The 15,314-nt window shown below is 44.7% G+C and overlaps 1 protein-coding gene across 2 annotated transcripts in view; it reads right to left on the bottom strand.

The window, feature by feature from the left end:
* THOC5 (THO complex 5) overlaps nucleotides 1-15,314 on the bottom strand; it is a 1,209,707-nt gene that overhangs the window by 288,498 nt on the left and 905,895 nt on the right. For both annotated transcript variants that reach the window (XM_044068466.1, XM_044068467.1), the window contains one exon: nucleotides 8,808-8,904. In XM_044068466.1, coding sequence (XP_043924401.1) covers nucleotides 8,808-8,904 — 97 coding nt within the window. The remainder of the gene's footprint in view (nucleotides 1-8,807; nucleotides 8,905-15,314) is intronic.

Here is a 15,314-nt window from a genome sequence, read left to right as displayed (position 1 = left end):
GGGGTTGGTAGTGAGTGGAAGTAAAATTTGTACCCCTGGGATACAATGTTGAGGACCCATCGGTCTTTGGTGATGGAGGTCCAGTTTTTTGCATGATGGGCAAGTTTCCTCCTAGGGGCATGAGCAATTGGGCAGAAATGAGGAGTGGAGTTGAAAAGTCATTAGGAATTCTTTCCGTAAGGGGGTGGCTTAGCACTCCCTGTTTTGGAAGTGGAGGTACTCCATTGCTTATATCTCTGCATACCCGGAGACAGTAATCTGGGGGGGGGGGTCTGTTTCCCCTGGGTCTAATCTGAGATGGCCTTGAGGGGGCTGGAAAGGCCCAATGTTTCTAGGAGCAATGCCTACTGAATCTTGGAGGCTGCACTTGCAAAGAATCTTTGACTGTCTGAACAGACTTTGCTTTTTCTTCCATCTTTTTAAGAACCTCTTCTGCTTTGGTGCCAAACAGATTGTCCTTGTTCAAAGGAGCGTCTAGTAATTTTGATTTGACATGGTCTGGCAAGGTCTGTTCCTTAAGCCAAGCATGCCTTCTCAGTACAGAACCAGTGACTGCTGCCCTGCAAGAAGCTTCTAGGGAGGTCAAAGCCACATTGCAAGGTATGCTTGCTGACTTGGCTTGCAAAATGCATAAGCTCTTGCAATTCTTTACTTTCTGCACAGTCTGCAAAGGTAGATAATTTTTGCTTAACAAGTTCATGTGAAACTGGCAATTCAATGCCCTAATGGCGAGAGTTGCAGAGATGTATACTTTTTTACCCAATATGTCTAAAGCTTGGGAATTCCTGTCCGAAGGGGTTGGATTCTTAGCTGTAGTTGCCTTTATACCTTTAGGCTCCTGGGAAATGACCTCTGGGTCAGCAGTAGGATTTTTAAAAATAAATTTGAGAGTCAGGGACTCTGTAGTACCTGTCTGGTTTCTTTGGAGCAGGGGGTAAAGTATCAGGAGTTAAACTGGATTCCATAAAGACATCATCCACAACATCCAGAACAGGAGGGATTGCTAAAGGTCTATGTTGAGGTAAATCGCATGAAGGGTTTCACCAAAAGAAAAATCCTCTGGAGGGGAAGCAGAGGGAATGGATTCCTCTGCATCTGAATCCTCATAAGCAGATAAAGGCATGTCTTCATAATCAGAAACCTCAGAGTCATCGGACTCTTGGTCAGTTAAAGCTGCTGGGGACAGGTCTCTTTCTCTTAGCAAGGGAAGGCTGGCTTCTGCTAATCAGCATAATCAGGTCTTCTGCCATTTTAAGCATTTGATTTTGTGGCAAGGAAGCAGGTGCTTGAGTTTGGGTCATCGGTTTTTTTGGTGTAACTCGTACTCTTGGCCTTAGAAGCTTGGTCATTTTAGAAAGACATGAAGAAGTGAAAGAAGTCGTCGGTTTGTGTCGAATATCGGAAATGCGAAGAACTTCCTCGGATGCTGGTGCCTGCACAGCGGCTCCAGACCCATCCAAGGTAGAGACATCCGCAGGTTTCGTAGTCAAAGAAGAGTCTTGCTGCATATCGGACTCTGAAAGGGTCTCAGTAGTGGCCTGCGAATCCACAGAAGCGGGCATCAAGGGCTCCGAAAGTGCCTCACTGAGTACCGGGGAACCGTCGACTAGCTTAATGGAAGCGTCGTCAGCAGTTTTGGACCTGTGCGGTCTTGTCTCTGTCTTTATCCTTACGTTTTTCGGAAGATTGGTAGTCGGATGGCTTACCGAAGCCATTTCAGAATACGGAGATCGAGAGCGAAAGTATTTAGCGACAATAAAGGCCCGACGATGAAGAGTTTGGGCGTTGAACAAAGCACAAAACCGACAGCGAGGTATATCGGGGTCTGGGCCTAAACAGGTGATGCAGTAAGAATGGAAATCTCGGTGTGGTATTTGCTTTCCACAGGTGAGACAATTGCTAACATTTTCTGACCTCGGCTAGAGCAAGAAAAAAGGATCCTCAATGGGTACTTAGCTTTAGAAGACTTTAGGATGATTCCATTTGGAAACAAACACTTCAGTAGCAGCCAACTGACACTCGTGCTAACTGCTTCTGCTTCGGGCTCCTCGGCAAGAAAGACTGATGTAATGGCGTCGGCTGCCTGTTTTTATACCCCTGACGACCTGACGTCAGAACTGAAGCGACAGCAACCGATGCAGAAATATTAAGTCTCTGGTATTCCGGCCGACTGAGGGCTACCTGCAGGCAGATAACCCGTGTGATGACTGCAACAGTAAAACACGAACATCATCTTCAACAAAGCAGGAAAAAGCTTATAAATGAATCATCAACATTATAGGCAATACGACTAAAAACAGCTCGACTGCTGAATCAGATGACTAGCATTAGTGTAGATGGTTACTACTTGCTATAGAAATCTTCAACACATATTAACTTTATTTAATGTCACTACGAGTTTTTAAGTGATCCAGAGTCTTCTATACCAGACAGACTGCATGTCAGACACTCATTCACACCTGAAAGAATTTTTCAAATCCTCATCCAACAGCTGTAAAACAGCAACCTTTATAATTTAAACATCATCGAAAAAAAAAACTTGCAAGACAACCCAATAAATGCTTTAAAATTAAGCATGAACAGGTTTTTCAAGCTATTTTACAGATATTGAATTCTAGTAACCATATCATGGATTCATGTTGATTTGCCAAAGGCAGTTTCAGTGAATGTAAATAAAACAAAAGCAATTCACTGAAAAGTACAGTTGTGTACCTACCATAAATGTAGATGTTCGAGTGTATTTACTGTTGCAGTCATTATACTTGGGTTATCCTGCTGGCAGGCTAACCACAGTCGACCAGAATTCCAAAGTCTAGGTCCGGCGTCAGTTGCTGTCACCTCCTCCCTGACGTCAGTGCACCAGGGGTATAAAAGATGCAGCCGATGCCATTTTCGTCAGTTTTTCTTTCCCCAGATGTCAGGTGCCCCCATATAGGAAGGCTAAAAAATTATGCCAATAAGTATGCATGCACAACAATAACATTTCCTTCATCTACAAGCAAATACACCACATAGATTGTACAGGATGGAGAAGTACAGAAAAGTCCCAGCAAAGAAAGGGGGATGGTGGGAGGGTAACCTGGACTGCAACAGTGAACACACTCGAACATCTACATTTATGGTAGGTACACAACTGTACGTCACCTCACAGTAAGACGCTGTCCAGTTCGATTCTCAACTAGAGCGTCTTCTGCGTGGAGACATGCGTGAATGGGCGTACCTTCGTTGAAGGTTGTGCGTCAGGGCTGGTAACTCGGCACGTAAAAATCAACTACCAATCATTAGCGGACAGGAGTTCCGCTGTGGCGACCCCTAACCGGGAAAAGCTGAAAGACGCAAACAAACACAACTGTACTATGTTCATCGTGTTTCACTGTTGCAGTCATTACACTTGGGTTGAATCCCAAAGCTGAGGTTGGGTGACTGGGTCTAAATAGGATTAGGAGAGGCTATAAGGTCCTGCAGAACTGCAGTGGCGAAGCATGCCCTAGATTTAGAGTAGAGAGGTAAGTGGTAGTGCTTGGTAAAAGTGTGCACTGAACTCCAAGCTGCAGCCTCTAAAATGTCTTTGATTGGTACTCCTCTGAGCAAGGCTGCTGAAGTGGCTGCTGCTCTAGTAGAATGTGGCCTAATGGCCTTAGGCATTGATTTGCCATGTTGTGAATAGCAGAAATGAATGCAGTGGTCTATCCAGTTTGAAATAGTCTGCTTTGAGATAGCCTTTCCTTGTGATCTTGCAGCATATGCCACCAAAAGTTGCTCAGTCTTTCTGAAAGTTTTAGTTCTGTCCAAGTAGAAGCGTAGCTGACTGTGTATGTCCAAAGAATGCAGGAGTCTCTCACCCTTATTCTGTGGGCTTGGATAAAAGGTGGGCAAATGAATTGTTTGGTTAAGGGCCACACTGGACACTACCTTAGGCATGAAAGTTGGTTTTGTCCTCAGAGAAACCCTGTCTTGATGAAAAATGATAAAAGGCTCCACAGCCATGAGTGCCTGTAACTCTGAGACTCGTCTTGCAGAGGTTATTGCTAGGAGCAGAGCTGTTTTCCATGATAAGAACTTTATTTCAGCTGTGTTGGCTGGCTCAAAAGGTGGCAGTGTTAGTTTTTCCAAGATATAATTGAGATCCCATGCAGGTATTGGTGCTCTCCTTGGGGGTCTTATGTTTTTGGCCCCTCTGAGGTACTGTCTTAGCAATGGATGTAAAAAAAATAGGTGGTTCCGTGTTGTAATGAGCCGAAATGGCAGAGGCATGGATTTTAATTGATGAAAAAGATAGGCCTATGTCCAGCATCTCAGTTAGATATTGCAAAATCTGAGGAATATTTGGTACAATCATGTCAATTCCTTGTGCCTGGTTCCAGGCACAGAATCTCTTACATTTTTCTGCATAAGATTTTCTGGTACTGGGCCTCCTGGCCTCCAAAATAACATCCATCACTGCTTGAGAGAGAGTTGTGTTATGAATGGCTACATTATCCACCATGCTGCCAGATTTAGGGTCCTGAGTTGGTTGTGCCAAATCTGATTGTTTCGTTGAGTTAGTAAATGAGGAATCAGAGGTAATGTCCAGGCTGGGCCTTGAGACAAGCTCTTTAGGATTGGATACCAGTGCTGGCGGGGCCAGTCTGGGGCAATCAGAATAATTCTTGGCTTCTCTTGTCTGACCTTTAGGAGTACCTTGGGGAAGAGAGGCAGAGGTGGAAAGGCATACACTGTAAGGTTTTTCCAGCTGAATGATAGAGCATCCACTTTCCATCCTTGCTTGTGATAAGTCCTTGTGCAGAATCTTTGTAGCTGGCAGTTGTGAGGGGGGGCAAATAGATCTATGTCCGGGCATCCACATTTCTTTGTTGTCATGCTGAAAACTTGTGGATCCAGTTGCCACTCGTGGGGATCCGTGAGGTTTTTGCTAAGTTCGTCTGCCAGAGTATTTTTCTTTCGTGGCAGGAATTGTGCTTGCAGGTGTACTTGATAAGTCAATGCTGTGGCCCACAAAGTCATGGCTTGTCTGCAGGGGGGGTAGGAATGTGTGCCTCCTTGCTTGTTTATGTACCACATGACTGTAGTATTGTCAGTCTTTATCAGAAGTTGTCCTGGAAGAAGTAGATCCTTGAAAACTGTTAGGGCATTCTGAACAGCCAGTATCTCTTTTTCATTGATATGAAGATGCATTTGGCTTGTGGACTATGTGCCCTGAATACATTTTTCTGCCATGTGTGCCCCCCAGGCATAGTCTGATGCATCTGTTATTGACTGCCTGGCTGTGAGTAGGGAGAATGGATGTCCCTTGTTGTGGTGACAAGCCTGTGCCCACCATCGAAATTCCTGTTGCAGGCAAGGAATGAGGGTTACTAATGTTTCCAGGCTGTGGCAATGTTGAGTCCAAACACTTTTTAGATACCATTGTAGTTTCCTCATATGCAGTCAGGAATATGGAATTAGAAGAATGCAGGATGCCATGAAGCCCAAAGCCTGCATATTTTTTCTTGCAGATAACTGGGTCTTTGTTGCCAGCATTTTGAAGTAAGAAGTTAGTTGCCTCTGTTTGTCTGGCGTGAGATAAGCCATCTGGGCAGTTGTATTTAAGCTTGTACCCAGGAATATTATGTCTTGAGAGGGTACTAGTTTTTATTTCTTTTCATTTACAGTTTACAATAAACTAGAATTATTTGAAAACCAGGATTCAAGGTTCGCTGGAATAATTTAGCAATCTTTTTACAAACACCAGATGTTTCAGTAGAATGTCCTTGTTCTCTGCTTGAATAAGGCAGTTGTCCAAGTAGGGAAATATTTGAATTCCTCTTTGTCTGCAGAAAGCAATTACTGGTGCCAGGCATTTTGTGAAGACCCTGGACGCAGTAGATAAGCCAAAGGGCAGCGCAGAGAATTGGTAGTGCATTGAGCCAGCTATGAATCTGAGGTATCTTCTGCAAGATGGTCTGATTGGAACATGCAGGTATGCCTCCTTTAGGTCCAAAGTTACGAGCCAAGCCTTGTTGCCCAGCATGGGCAGAAGTTGCTGCAGAGTTAACATTTTGAATTTTGGAACTTCCAGAAAAGTGTTTAGAATAGACAGGTCCAGTATTGGTCTCCAGGCTTTGTCCTTTCTGGGTACCAAGAAGAGTCTTGAGTAAAATCCTTGTCCCTGCTCCTGAAGTGGTACTTGCTGAATGACCCCCATGTCCATGAGGGAAGAAACTTGCTTTTGTGCCTCTGCCCATTGGTTGTGTGGCAGGTCTGGCATGCCTCTTGCCTTTGGCAGGGTGTGAAAGTGGAACCTGTAGCCGTGAGACACTATATTCAAGACCCATTTGTCCTGTGTAATCATGTGCCAGTTTTGTTGAAAAAGTGCTAGGTTCCCCCCTAAGGGAGCTTCCAAAAGGTATGTGCTTGGAAGTGGTAGAGGAAAGTCATTGTGACCATTTCCTATAAGGTTGAGATTTGCCTTCTCCACTTTTGGAGGTGGAAGCACCCCATTGTTTAGACCTGTATGAGCCTTGGGGCTGGACTCTGACTCTAGGGAGTCTGTTATCTGCCTCTTTGTGGCCTGTCTGATACTGGAAAGGATCAATTTTTTGAAGGCCAGTTTCTGCTAAATCTGGATGGCTGTACCTGTAAGAAATTTTTAACTGTTTGCATAGATTTCGCTTTATCCTCCATTTTCTTCAACAACTCTTCTGCCTTAACACCAAACAAAGTATCATGCTGTAATGGAGCATCTAATAATTTTGCTTTAAGATGATCAGGCAGATTCTGTTCCTTTAACCAAGCATGCCTTCTAATCACAGAACCGGTCACAGCGGCCCTACAAGAGGCCTCCAAAGAATCAAATCCACATTGCAAAGTATGCTTTCCCACTTGTTCAGATGCATGCAATAAATCCTGCATTTCCTTGTCTGGACAGTCAGAATTAGTCATCATTTTTTGTTTCAATAGTGAAATTAAGTATTGCTGATATTTAAGCATATGAAACTGACAATTTAAGGCCCTTACGGCCAAAGTAACTGAAGTGTAAACTTTTTTTCCCCATCTGTCCAGTGCCCTTGAATCTCTATCAGAGGGGACAGGGTTTTTTGCAGTGGAAGCCTCGACATACTTAGGACCCTGGGAAATGGTCTCTGGGTCAGCTGCAGGGTTTTTATATAAAAATTTATGGGAATCTGGAACCCTGTAGTATCTGTCTGGCTTAACTGGTGCAGGAGGTATGGAGTCTGGAGACAGGCTGGACTCTGAAAAAACATCATCCACAATGTCCAGAACAGGGGGAATAGCAAGGGGCCTGTGCTGTGGAAGTAAAAGGAAATCTCTGAGCCTTTTCTTAGATTCTGAGTAATCCTGACTCTCCCAATGGAAATGCTCCCTCATGGTATGCAGGGTTTCCCCAAAAGAGTAATCTTCATGAGGAGAAGCCGAAGGAATACATTCTTCAGCATCAGAATCCTCATAGGGAGGAAGAGAGTATTCTACATCAGAGGAGGAATCAGAGGAAATGGAAACCTGATCTGAAGATTCATATTCAGTCTCTTGCCTAGGCCTCTTATCAGGAGGGGGATGGAAACCCCTGATCAAAGTAATAAGGTCTTTGGCCATTTTGAGCATTTGTTTTTTAGGCATGGAAGTTTGTCCTGGAGAATGCTGTACTTGTTTGTTTGTCTTTAGAGCTGCTTTAGTCTCTGGCTTTGAAGCTGAAGATGGCTTTACATATAACTGTGTTGGTCTGAAAACACCCTCAGAAGCCGATGCCTGCACAGTGGCTCCGGACCCATCTGAAGGGACTGTTTCCGAGGATCCAATACCTTGAGTTTCCAAAGGCCCAGTCGGCTCCACATGGGAGTCGGAAGTGGTCTGTGGCTCTGAGGTAGCGGGTGCCAGGGGCTGTGAAAGTGCCTCACTGAGAACCGGCAAACCGACGAGTAGCTTAGCGGAAGCCTCATAGTCTGTTTTGGACCTCAGATGCCTGTCCTTGTCTTTATCCCTGCGTTTTTTAGAAACTCTGTTTGTCGGTTGTTCCGATGGCATAGTATAATTAAATCTTCGGCCGATGTAATGAAAGGCAAAATTGTACCGACGCTTGATAGTGCGTTGGTTAAATCTAGCACAAAAACGACAACAAGCAATGTTGTGGTCTGGGCCTAGGCAAGGTATACAGTAAGAATGAAAATCCTTATGAGGTATTTGCTTCCCACAAGAAATACAATTATTAACTTTTTCTGACATCGGTCTGGAGCAAGAAAAAAGTTTCCCCAATTAGCCTTAATGAAGACTTCGGATCTGAAATTCGATTCTGAAAATCTCAGGAGTCGGCCGACCGGCACTTGTGAACTGCTTTTGCTTTGAGCACCGCGTGGCAAGAAAGACTGAAGAAAATGACGTTGGCTGCATCTTTTATACCCCTGGCGCACTGATGTCAGGGAGGAGGCGACAGCAAATCGACGCCGGACCTAGACTTTGGAATTCTGGCCAACTGCAGGTAGCCTGCCAGCAGGATAACCCAAGTGTAATGACTGCAACAGTGAAACACGATGAACATCTACCTTCAGCAAACATTAAAATAATTTTTATGCAGAAGGGTAAGCCCTCCTACATCCCCACCCCCAAGAGTAATATATAACAACTTCAAGGTCTCACAGCTGTGGAGAAAAAGGCAGTCTCCATTGTCGATGAAAGCAATTTCAGTGAACTGCTTTAATTTTATTTGTAGTCACTGAAAATACCTTCAATGAGATAACATACACTCCCATGTCACATTTCAAATTTTTGCTGGAAGTAAGTAAATACCCCTTCCTGGCTGGAAATGTTCCTACCTCAGGATGATCCTTGGGAAAGTGCAATCCTCCAAGATTCTGCACCCAGATATATGGATGTCCCAGTTCTCCAATGTAATCACTGAAGGTCAAAATGCTGGTGGAAAAAAAAAGTCAGAGAAAGGGTACAGTCAAAATAACATCAAGTCCCAACATTACATAACTAAAAAATAAATATATGAATCAGGCAGGTGTAACTACCGGCCACATCAAGCAGTTAGGAAATGTTATTTTGTGGGTACCTACCAAAACACATGATCTTTGCAGCATCTTGTTCAACAAGTCAGGGTTCTATGAAAACCTTTTACACCCAGGTCACAACTCAAATATCACCTCTTCAGCAGTACTGATGAGAGATATTCCATCAACCACATTTAGCATACTCTATATTAAACAAATGTTACACTAGTTCTTTTCCTTCTAATGTGCAGTCATTCAGGAATAAATCCCTTTGCAATTGTCTGTTTTTTCTCCACACCCTTAAAAAGTAATTTGACAGATAACATTTCTAGATTCATTATTACTGAATTTACTTTCTCACTGATAACTACACCCAGAAGACAAGCAGCAGTAGTCAGTATACTAGCATGGCAAATTCATCATGAATGAATAAAGGATATGAACTTAAAAACATTATATCCCCATCAACAAGACAAATTATTCACAGATGAAAATGTGAGGAGGTGGTTAGGAAGCTATGAGAGGGAAAGAATCATGACTGGACAAGATGGCAACCATCAACATTTCCCCCAACAATTCTCACATTTCCCCCCAACAGCTCTCACCAGACTTGCAAGAGCATTGGATGAACCCTTCAATCCCCTCTGTGCTATGCCTCCTGAAGCAGGGGAAATGCAGAGGGACTGGAAGCTGGCAGGTGGTACTTTTGCATAAAGGAAGCAAAACGGGAGATCAAGAGCTATAGGCTAATCAGCTTGACATTTACTCAGAGAAAGATAATCGAAAAGAATTTCCAGAGAAGTTTACTTGGCTTTTGTGGGCATACCAGGCTGGCAAACAGTAACCACATTGGAGGTTAACAGTTAAGTAGATATTGCCAAATAAATATGGCAGGTAATGCAGAGGATTAACAATCTAAATCCTTAATAAAGTGCTTCCTGTAGCCCAAGATATAGGGTTTGGGTCCAACCACTTCCATTTGCCTATTGTGCAACTCTGAGCAAGCCATTTAACCAGACAGTGCTCCTGTATTGCCCATGAAGAGGGACACTTGTGTCCAATGGCTCACATGTATTAAAATTATCGAATACTGTTCTTTGACTGGATAGTTAAGAAACTGGACAAGGAAAAGCCTGCAGATGCTGTGCACCTGGACTTCAGGAAGATATTTAACCTGGGTTCAAGAAAGGAGGTTGCTAGCTAAGTTAAGGGGTATAGGAAAGGGAAAAGTATGGTATAGGTGTAAGGGAAGGATGCATAACCTTATGGCAAGAGAAAACATATCAGATAAGAGGGATTTGCAAAGTGTGCCCTCCCAGGGATTTGTAAGTGTGGCTGGTGTGCTTCAATTGGATATTTACAATTGGACAGAAAATATAATTATTTACATTAAACATATTATACAAGTTGGGTATGAAAATATAAAGAGGGGACTGATGAAGCTGACAGAATGGGTATTGTGATGGCATCTGGTATCTAATGCACGCATATGCATGACAATGCACTTCAATTGTGGCACCATGGTACTGTATATGAAACGGGGACAAAAGCTTGGTGAGGTAAAGAACTGAAGGAGGAACTCGGGATGACGTACTTCCTAAACTGAATCACCAAGAGCAGTATGACATGGCAGTCACAAAGGCCAACTAGTTACAGATACTGGACTGCATAACTGGGAAGGGGAATACTAGACTCAACGGAAGCACATTTGCCAGTCTGTAGAGTACTAGTAATGCCCCATCTGAAGTACAGTGTAGAGTCCTACAGGCTGTTCAGAAACAACAAAATTAGGTTGGTGGAAAGGGTTCAGATAAAGAAAAAAAAAAGGTTAAAAGGAGTAGGAGGGCTGGAAACACTAGTAACATCCCTGCTGAAGATGCTTTAAAGGTATGGGATCAGCAGGATGAGGACAGAGGTGGTTTAAGACAAAGACAGAGGGAAAGGACAGACAGAATGGGCAGATACAAGGCTGATTATGGAAGTTCTCTTTGATGGAGAAGAGCGATAGACCACTTGGATATTTTGCTGACAGCACTGATGGGAATGAAAGAACAGTGACAATAGATTTAAAGACGTCCGACACAGATGAAGGTAAAGGGGTATTGAGTTTTTAAGAAACATGGAATTTATTTCACTGAATATCCAAGCTGCGCAGGAAACATCACATGCAGTCTAAAATACTTCAATAAAATGCTACTGCTAAACAGATGCTGCTGTAAAAGTAAAGTACAGTTGTGTACACTTACCATAAATGTAGATGTTCGAGTGTATTCACCGTTGCAGTCATCATATTTGGGCTATCCCTGCCAGGGTAGCCCTCGGCTGGGCCGAATACCAGAGGCATAGTATTTCTGCATCGGTTGCTGTCGCTTCAAGACTGATGTCAGGTCATCAGTAGTATAAAGTAAGGTAGCCGACGCCATTACATCAGTTTTTCTTGCCCTGTCAGGAGACCCCATGTGGGAGCCAGGTTATGGTGGAAGAACCCCATCAGTAGAAAGTAAATACCAAAATGTTCCTTGTAAGGACAGAGAGAGAAAGAAGAGACTGTAACAGTGAATACACTCGAACATCTACATTTATGGTAAGTGCACACAAGTGTATTATGTTCTTTGTGTTTCACTGTTGCAGTCATCACATTTGGGTTGATTCCCAAAGCTGAGGAAAAGAGTGGAGCCCAGTCAAGGAGACTAGGGGATGGCCAGGATGCCCTGCAAGACTGCAGTGGCAAAGCCTGCCCTGGATTTGGAGAAGATAGGCAGGTGGTAATGCCTGGTGAAAGTGTGAACAGATGTCCATGTGGCAGCCTCCAGGATGTCCCTGGTGGGGACCCGTCTGAGGAAAGCTGCAGAGGTGGAGGCTGCTCTGGTGGAGTACGTCCTGACACCCTTAGGGGGAGGTTTTCCATGTTGCTTGTAACAGAAATTGATGCAGTGTGCTGTCCATTTGGAAATTGTTTGTTTGGAGATGGCTTTGCCCTCTGCCCCTGCAGCAAAGCTAACCAGTAATTGATCAGACTTTCTGAATGATTTAGTCCTGTCTAGATAGAATCTGAGCTGTCTGTGCACACCTAGAGAATGCAGGATCCTTTTCCCCTTGTTTTGTGGGTTAGGGAAAAAAGGTGGGCAAATTAATGGATTGATTGAGAGCTACACTGGACACCAATTTGGGCATGAAGGACGGGTTAGTCCTGAGGGAAACCCTGTCAGCATGGATGATGATAGAAGGGCTCCACAGCCATGAGTGCTTGTAGCTCGGAGACTCTTCTGGCTGAAGTGATGGCCAGAAGAAAAGCTGTCTTCCAGGAGAGAAATTTTAACTCTGCTGAAGATGCTGGTGCTCTTCTGGGTGGCCTCAAGTTGCTAGCCCCTCTTAGGAATTGTTTGATCAGAGGGTGTGAGAAAAAGGGGCTGCTCAGTGTGGAAATGAGCAGAGATAGCAGAGGCATGAATTTTAATAAAGGAAAAAGAGACACCACTGTGTAGCAGGTCAGCTAGGTAATCCAGGATGAGGGGTAGGGAGGGCTGTGCCGTACTGGCTCCCTTAGCATGAATCCAGGTTCAGAACCTTCTTCATTTGTCAGCATAAGACTTTCTAGTGCTAGGGCGTCTGGCTTCATGTATAACATCTAAAACCTGCTTACTGAGGTTGGAAGATTGATTAGTGGTCAGGGAATAAGCCAGGCTGCCAAACTGAGGGTCTGCATTTGGGGATGCATGAATTCTCCTTCCCTCTGGATCAGGAGGGATGGAGTCCGAGTGAGATGCCATGGTGGCAGTGGGGACAGGCTGCGCAGCAGTGGGTACCAGTGCTGGTGAGGCCAGTCTGGAGCAATAATAATTGTCCTTGGTTTTTCCTCCCTTATTTTGAGCAGTACCCTGGTGATGAGAGGTAGTGGAGAAAAAGAATAGGCTGATAGATTGACCTAGGGGAAGGATAGGGCATCCACTTTCCAAGCCATGCAGTGATGCTCCCTGGTGCAGAACTTGCTGCGCTGATGGTTGGTGTGGGAGGCGAAGAGGTCGACCTTCGGGGTGCCCTATTATTGAGTTATTAGGGTGAAGGTTCTTTTGTCTAGCTGCCACTCGTGTGGGTCCAGAGGATTTCTGCTTAAGTGGTCTGCCAGAGAGTTTAGAGAACCTGGCAGGAATTGTGCTAACAGGTAGAGTTGTGTGGCAGAGGCTGTGTGCCAAAGGGTCATGGCAAGCCTGCATAGAGGGTAGGACTGGGTCCCTCCCTGTTTGTTGAGATACCACATCACAGTGATGCTGTCCGTTTAGATCAGGAGAGCCCCTGGGGAGAGAAGCTGTCAATGCATGCTGGACAGCTAACATCTCTTTCTGGTTGATGTGCAGATGGATTTGCTGTGGGCTCCATTGGCCCTGTATGCACCTACTGTCCAGGTGTGTACCCCAGGCATAGTCTGATGAGTCTGTGGTGAGGGTCTGGGTATCATTGCTATAAGAGTTTCCAGGTCTTGAGAGTGTTGACACCAAAGGATTTTTAGGTACCAGTGAAGTTTCCTCATATGCAGTCTGGCATATGGAAGGAGTAGAATGCAAGATGCCATGAACCCCAGAGCTTGCAGGATTTTCCTTGCAAATAACTGGGGTCTGGTGGCTAGTTGAGAGAAGTAGGCTGTCAGGTAAGTTTGCTTTTCTGGTGTAAGGATTGCCATCTGGGATGCTGTGTCCAGGCTTGTTCCCGGGAATATAATCCCTTGGGTGGGTACTAGTTTGGATTTCTTTTCGTTGCTAGTGTACCCTAGGGAGGTCAGTAGGGACTTTACAAAGGCCAGGTGCTTGAGTAGCTTTTCCTGACTGCCTGAATTAGACAGTCATCTAAGTATGGGTAAATTTGGATATTCCTTTGTCTGCAAAAGGCAATTTTTGGGAGCCAGTCATTTTGTGAAAACTCTGGGAGCAGTAGACAATCCAAAGGGAAGTGCAGGGATCCTGCCCTGAAACGTGGATATTTTCTGCATAATTCCCTGATAGGGATGTGGAGGTAGGCATCCTTTAGTTCTAGGGTGGCTAGCCAAGCATCCTTGGAGACCATGGGTAGCAGTTGCTGGAGGGTGAGCATTTTGAATTTTGGTATCACCAGGAAGGTGTTTAGACTGCATAGATTGAGGATGGGGCACCAGGTGCCCTCTTTTCTGGGTACCAGAAATAGTCTGGAGTAGAAACCTTGGCCTATCTGTTCTGCAGGAACGTGCTATTCCCTCATAGAGAGCAGGGAAAGGACTTGCTTTTTCGCCTCTGCCCACTGGTTTGGAGGTAGGTCTTGGAACCCTTTTGGGGTTGGATGAGTGTGGAAAGAAAATCTGTATCCCTGGGACACTATGTTGAGGACCCAGTGGTTGTTGGTAATGGTGGCCCACATGCTTGCGTGAAAGGAGAGTTATCTCACTAGGGGTAAGTGCAGGTGGCCAGAATAGGGGGTGAGGGAGGAGAGTCATTGTGAGTTCCTACCATGAGGGGGTGGCTTAGAACTCCCTGGTTTTGTAGTGGAGGAATTCCACTGCTTTGATTTCTGCATTCACTGTAGCTGCTATCTGGAGGTCTGCTTCCCCGGGGTCTGGGCTGAACTGACCTGGTGGGAGCAGGAAAGGACCAGTGCTTGGAGGGGCAATGCCTGCTGAACCTTGGTGGCTGGAACTATAGGAAATCCTTAACTGCCTGTATAGATTTAGCTTCTTCTTACATCTTTTTTAAGACCTCATCTGCCTTAGTGCCAAATAAGTTGTCTTTGTGCAAAAGTGCATCCAATAATTTTGATTTAACATGATCTGGCAAGGGCTGTTCCTTAAGCTATGCATGTCTTCTAAGGACAGAACCGGTGACTGCTGCCCTGCAAGAAGCTTCTAGGGCATCAAAACCACAGTGTAAGATGTGCTTAGTCACTTGACTTGCAGAATGGATTAACTCTTGTAACTCTTTAGATTCTGCACTAACAGGAAAGGAAGACACTTTTTGTTTGAGGAGTTCCATGGTATGCTGCTGAAATGTTAGCATATGGAACTGGCAATTTAGTGCTCTGATAGCAAGAGTAGCAGAGGTGTATACATTTTTACCCCATCTGTCTAGTGCTCGGGAATCCATATCTGAGGGTGTGGGATGTTTAGCAGAGGTTGCTTCAATTCCTTTAGGCCCTTGAGAAATTACCTCAAGGTCAGCAGTAGGGTTTTTGAAAAGAAATTTGTTAGAGTCAGGGACTCTGTAATACCGGTCAGGTTTTCTGGGTGCAGGAGGGAGGGTGTCAGGAGTCAAACTGGATTCTAGGAAAACATTGTGCACAACAACCAGGACTGGAGGAATGGCCAGG

This window comes from Protopterus annectens, chromosome 4.part0, assembly GCF_019279795.1.
Source record: "Protopterus annectens isolate FY-2018-M chromosome 4.part0, PAN1.0, whole genome shotgun sequence".
NCBI classification, from domain to species: Eukaryota; Metazoa; Chordata; order Ceratodontiformes; family Protopteridae; genus Protopterus; species Protopterus annectens.
Note: the sequence above shows the minus strand (reverse complement) of the source record. Positions and strands in the feature narration are given on the sequence as shown.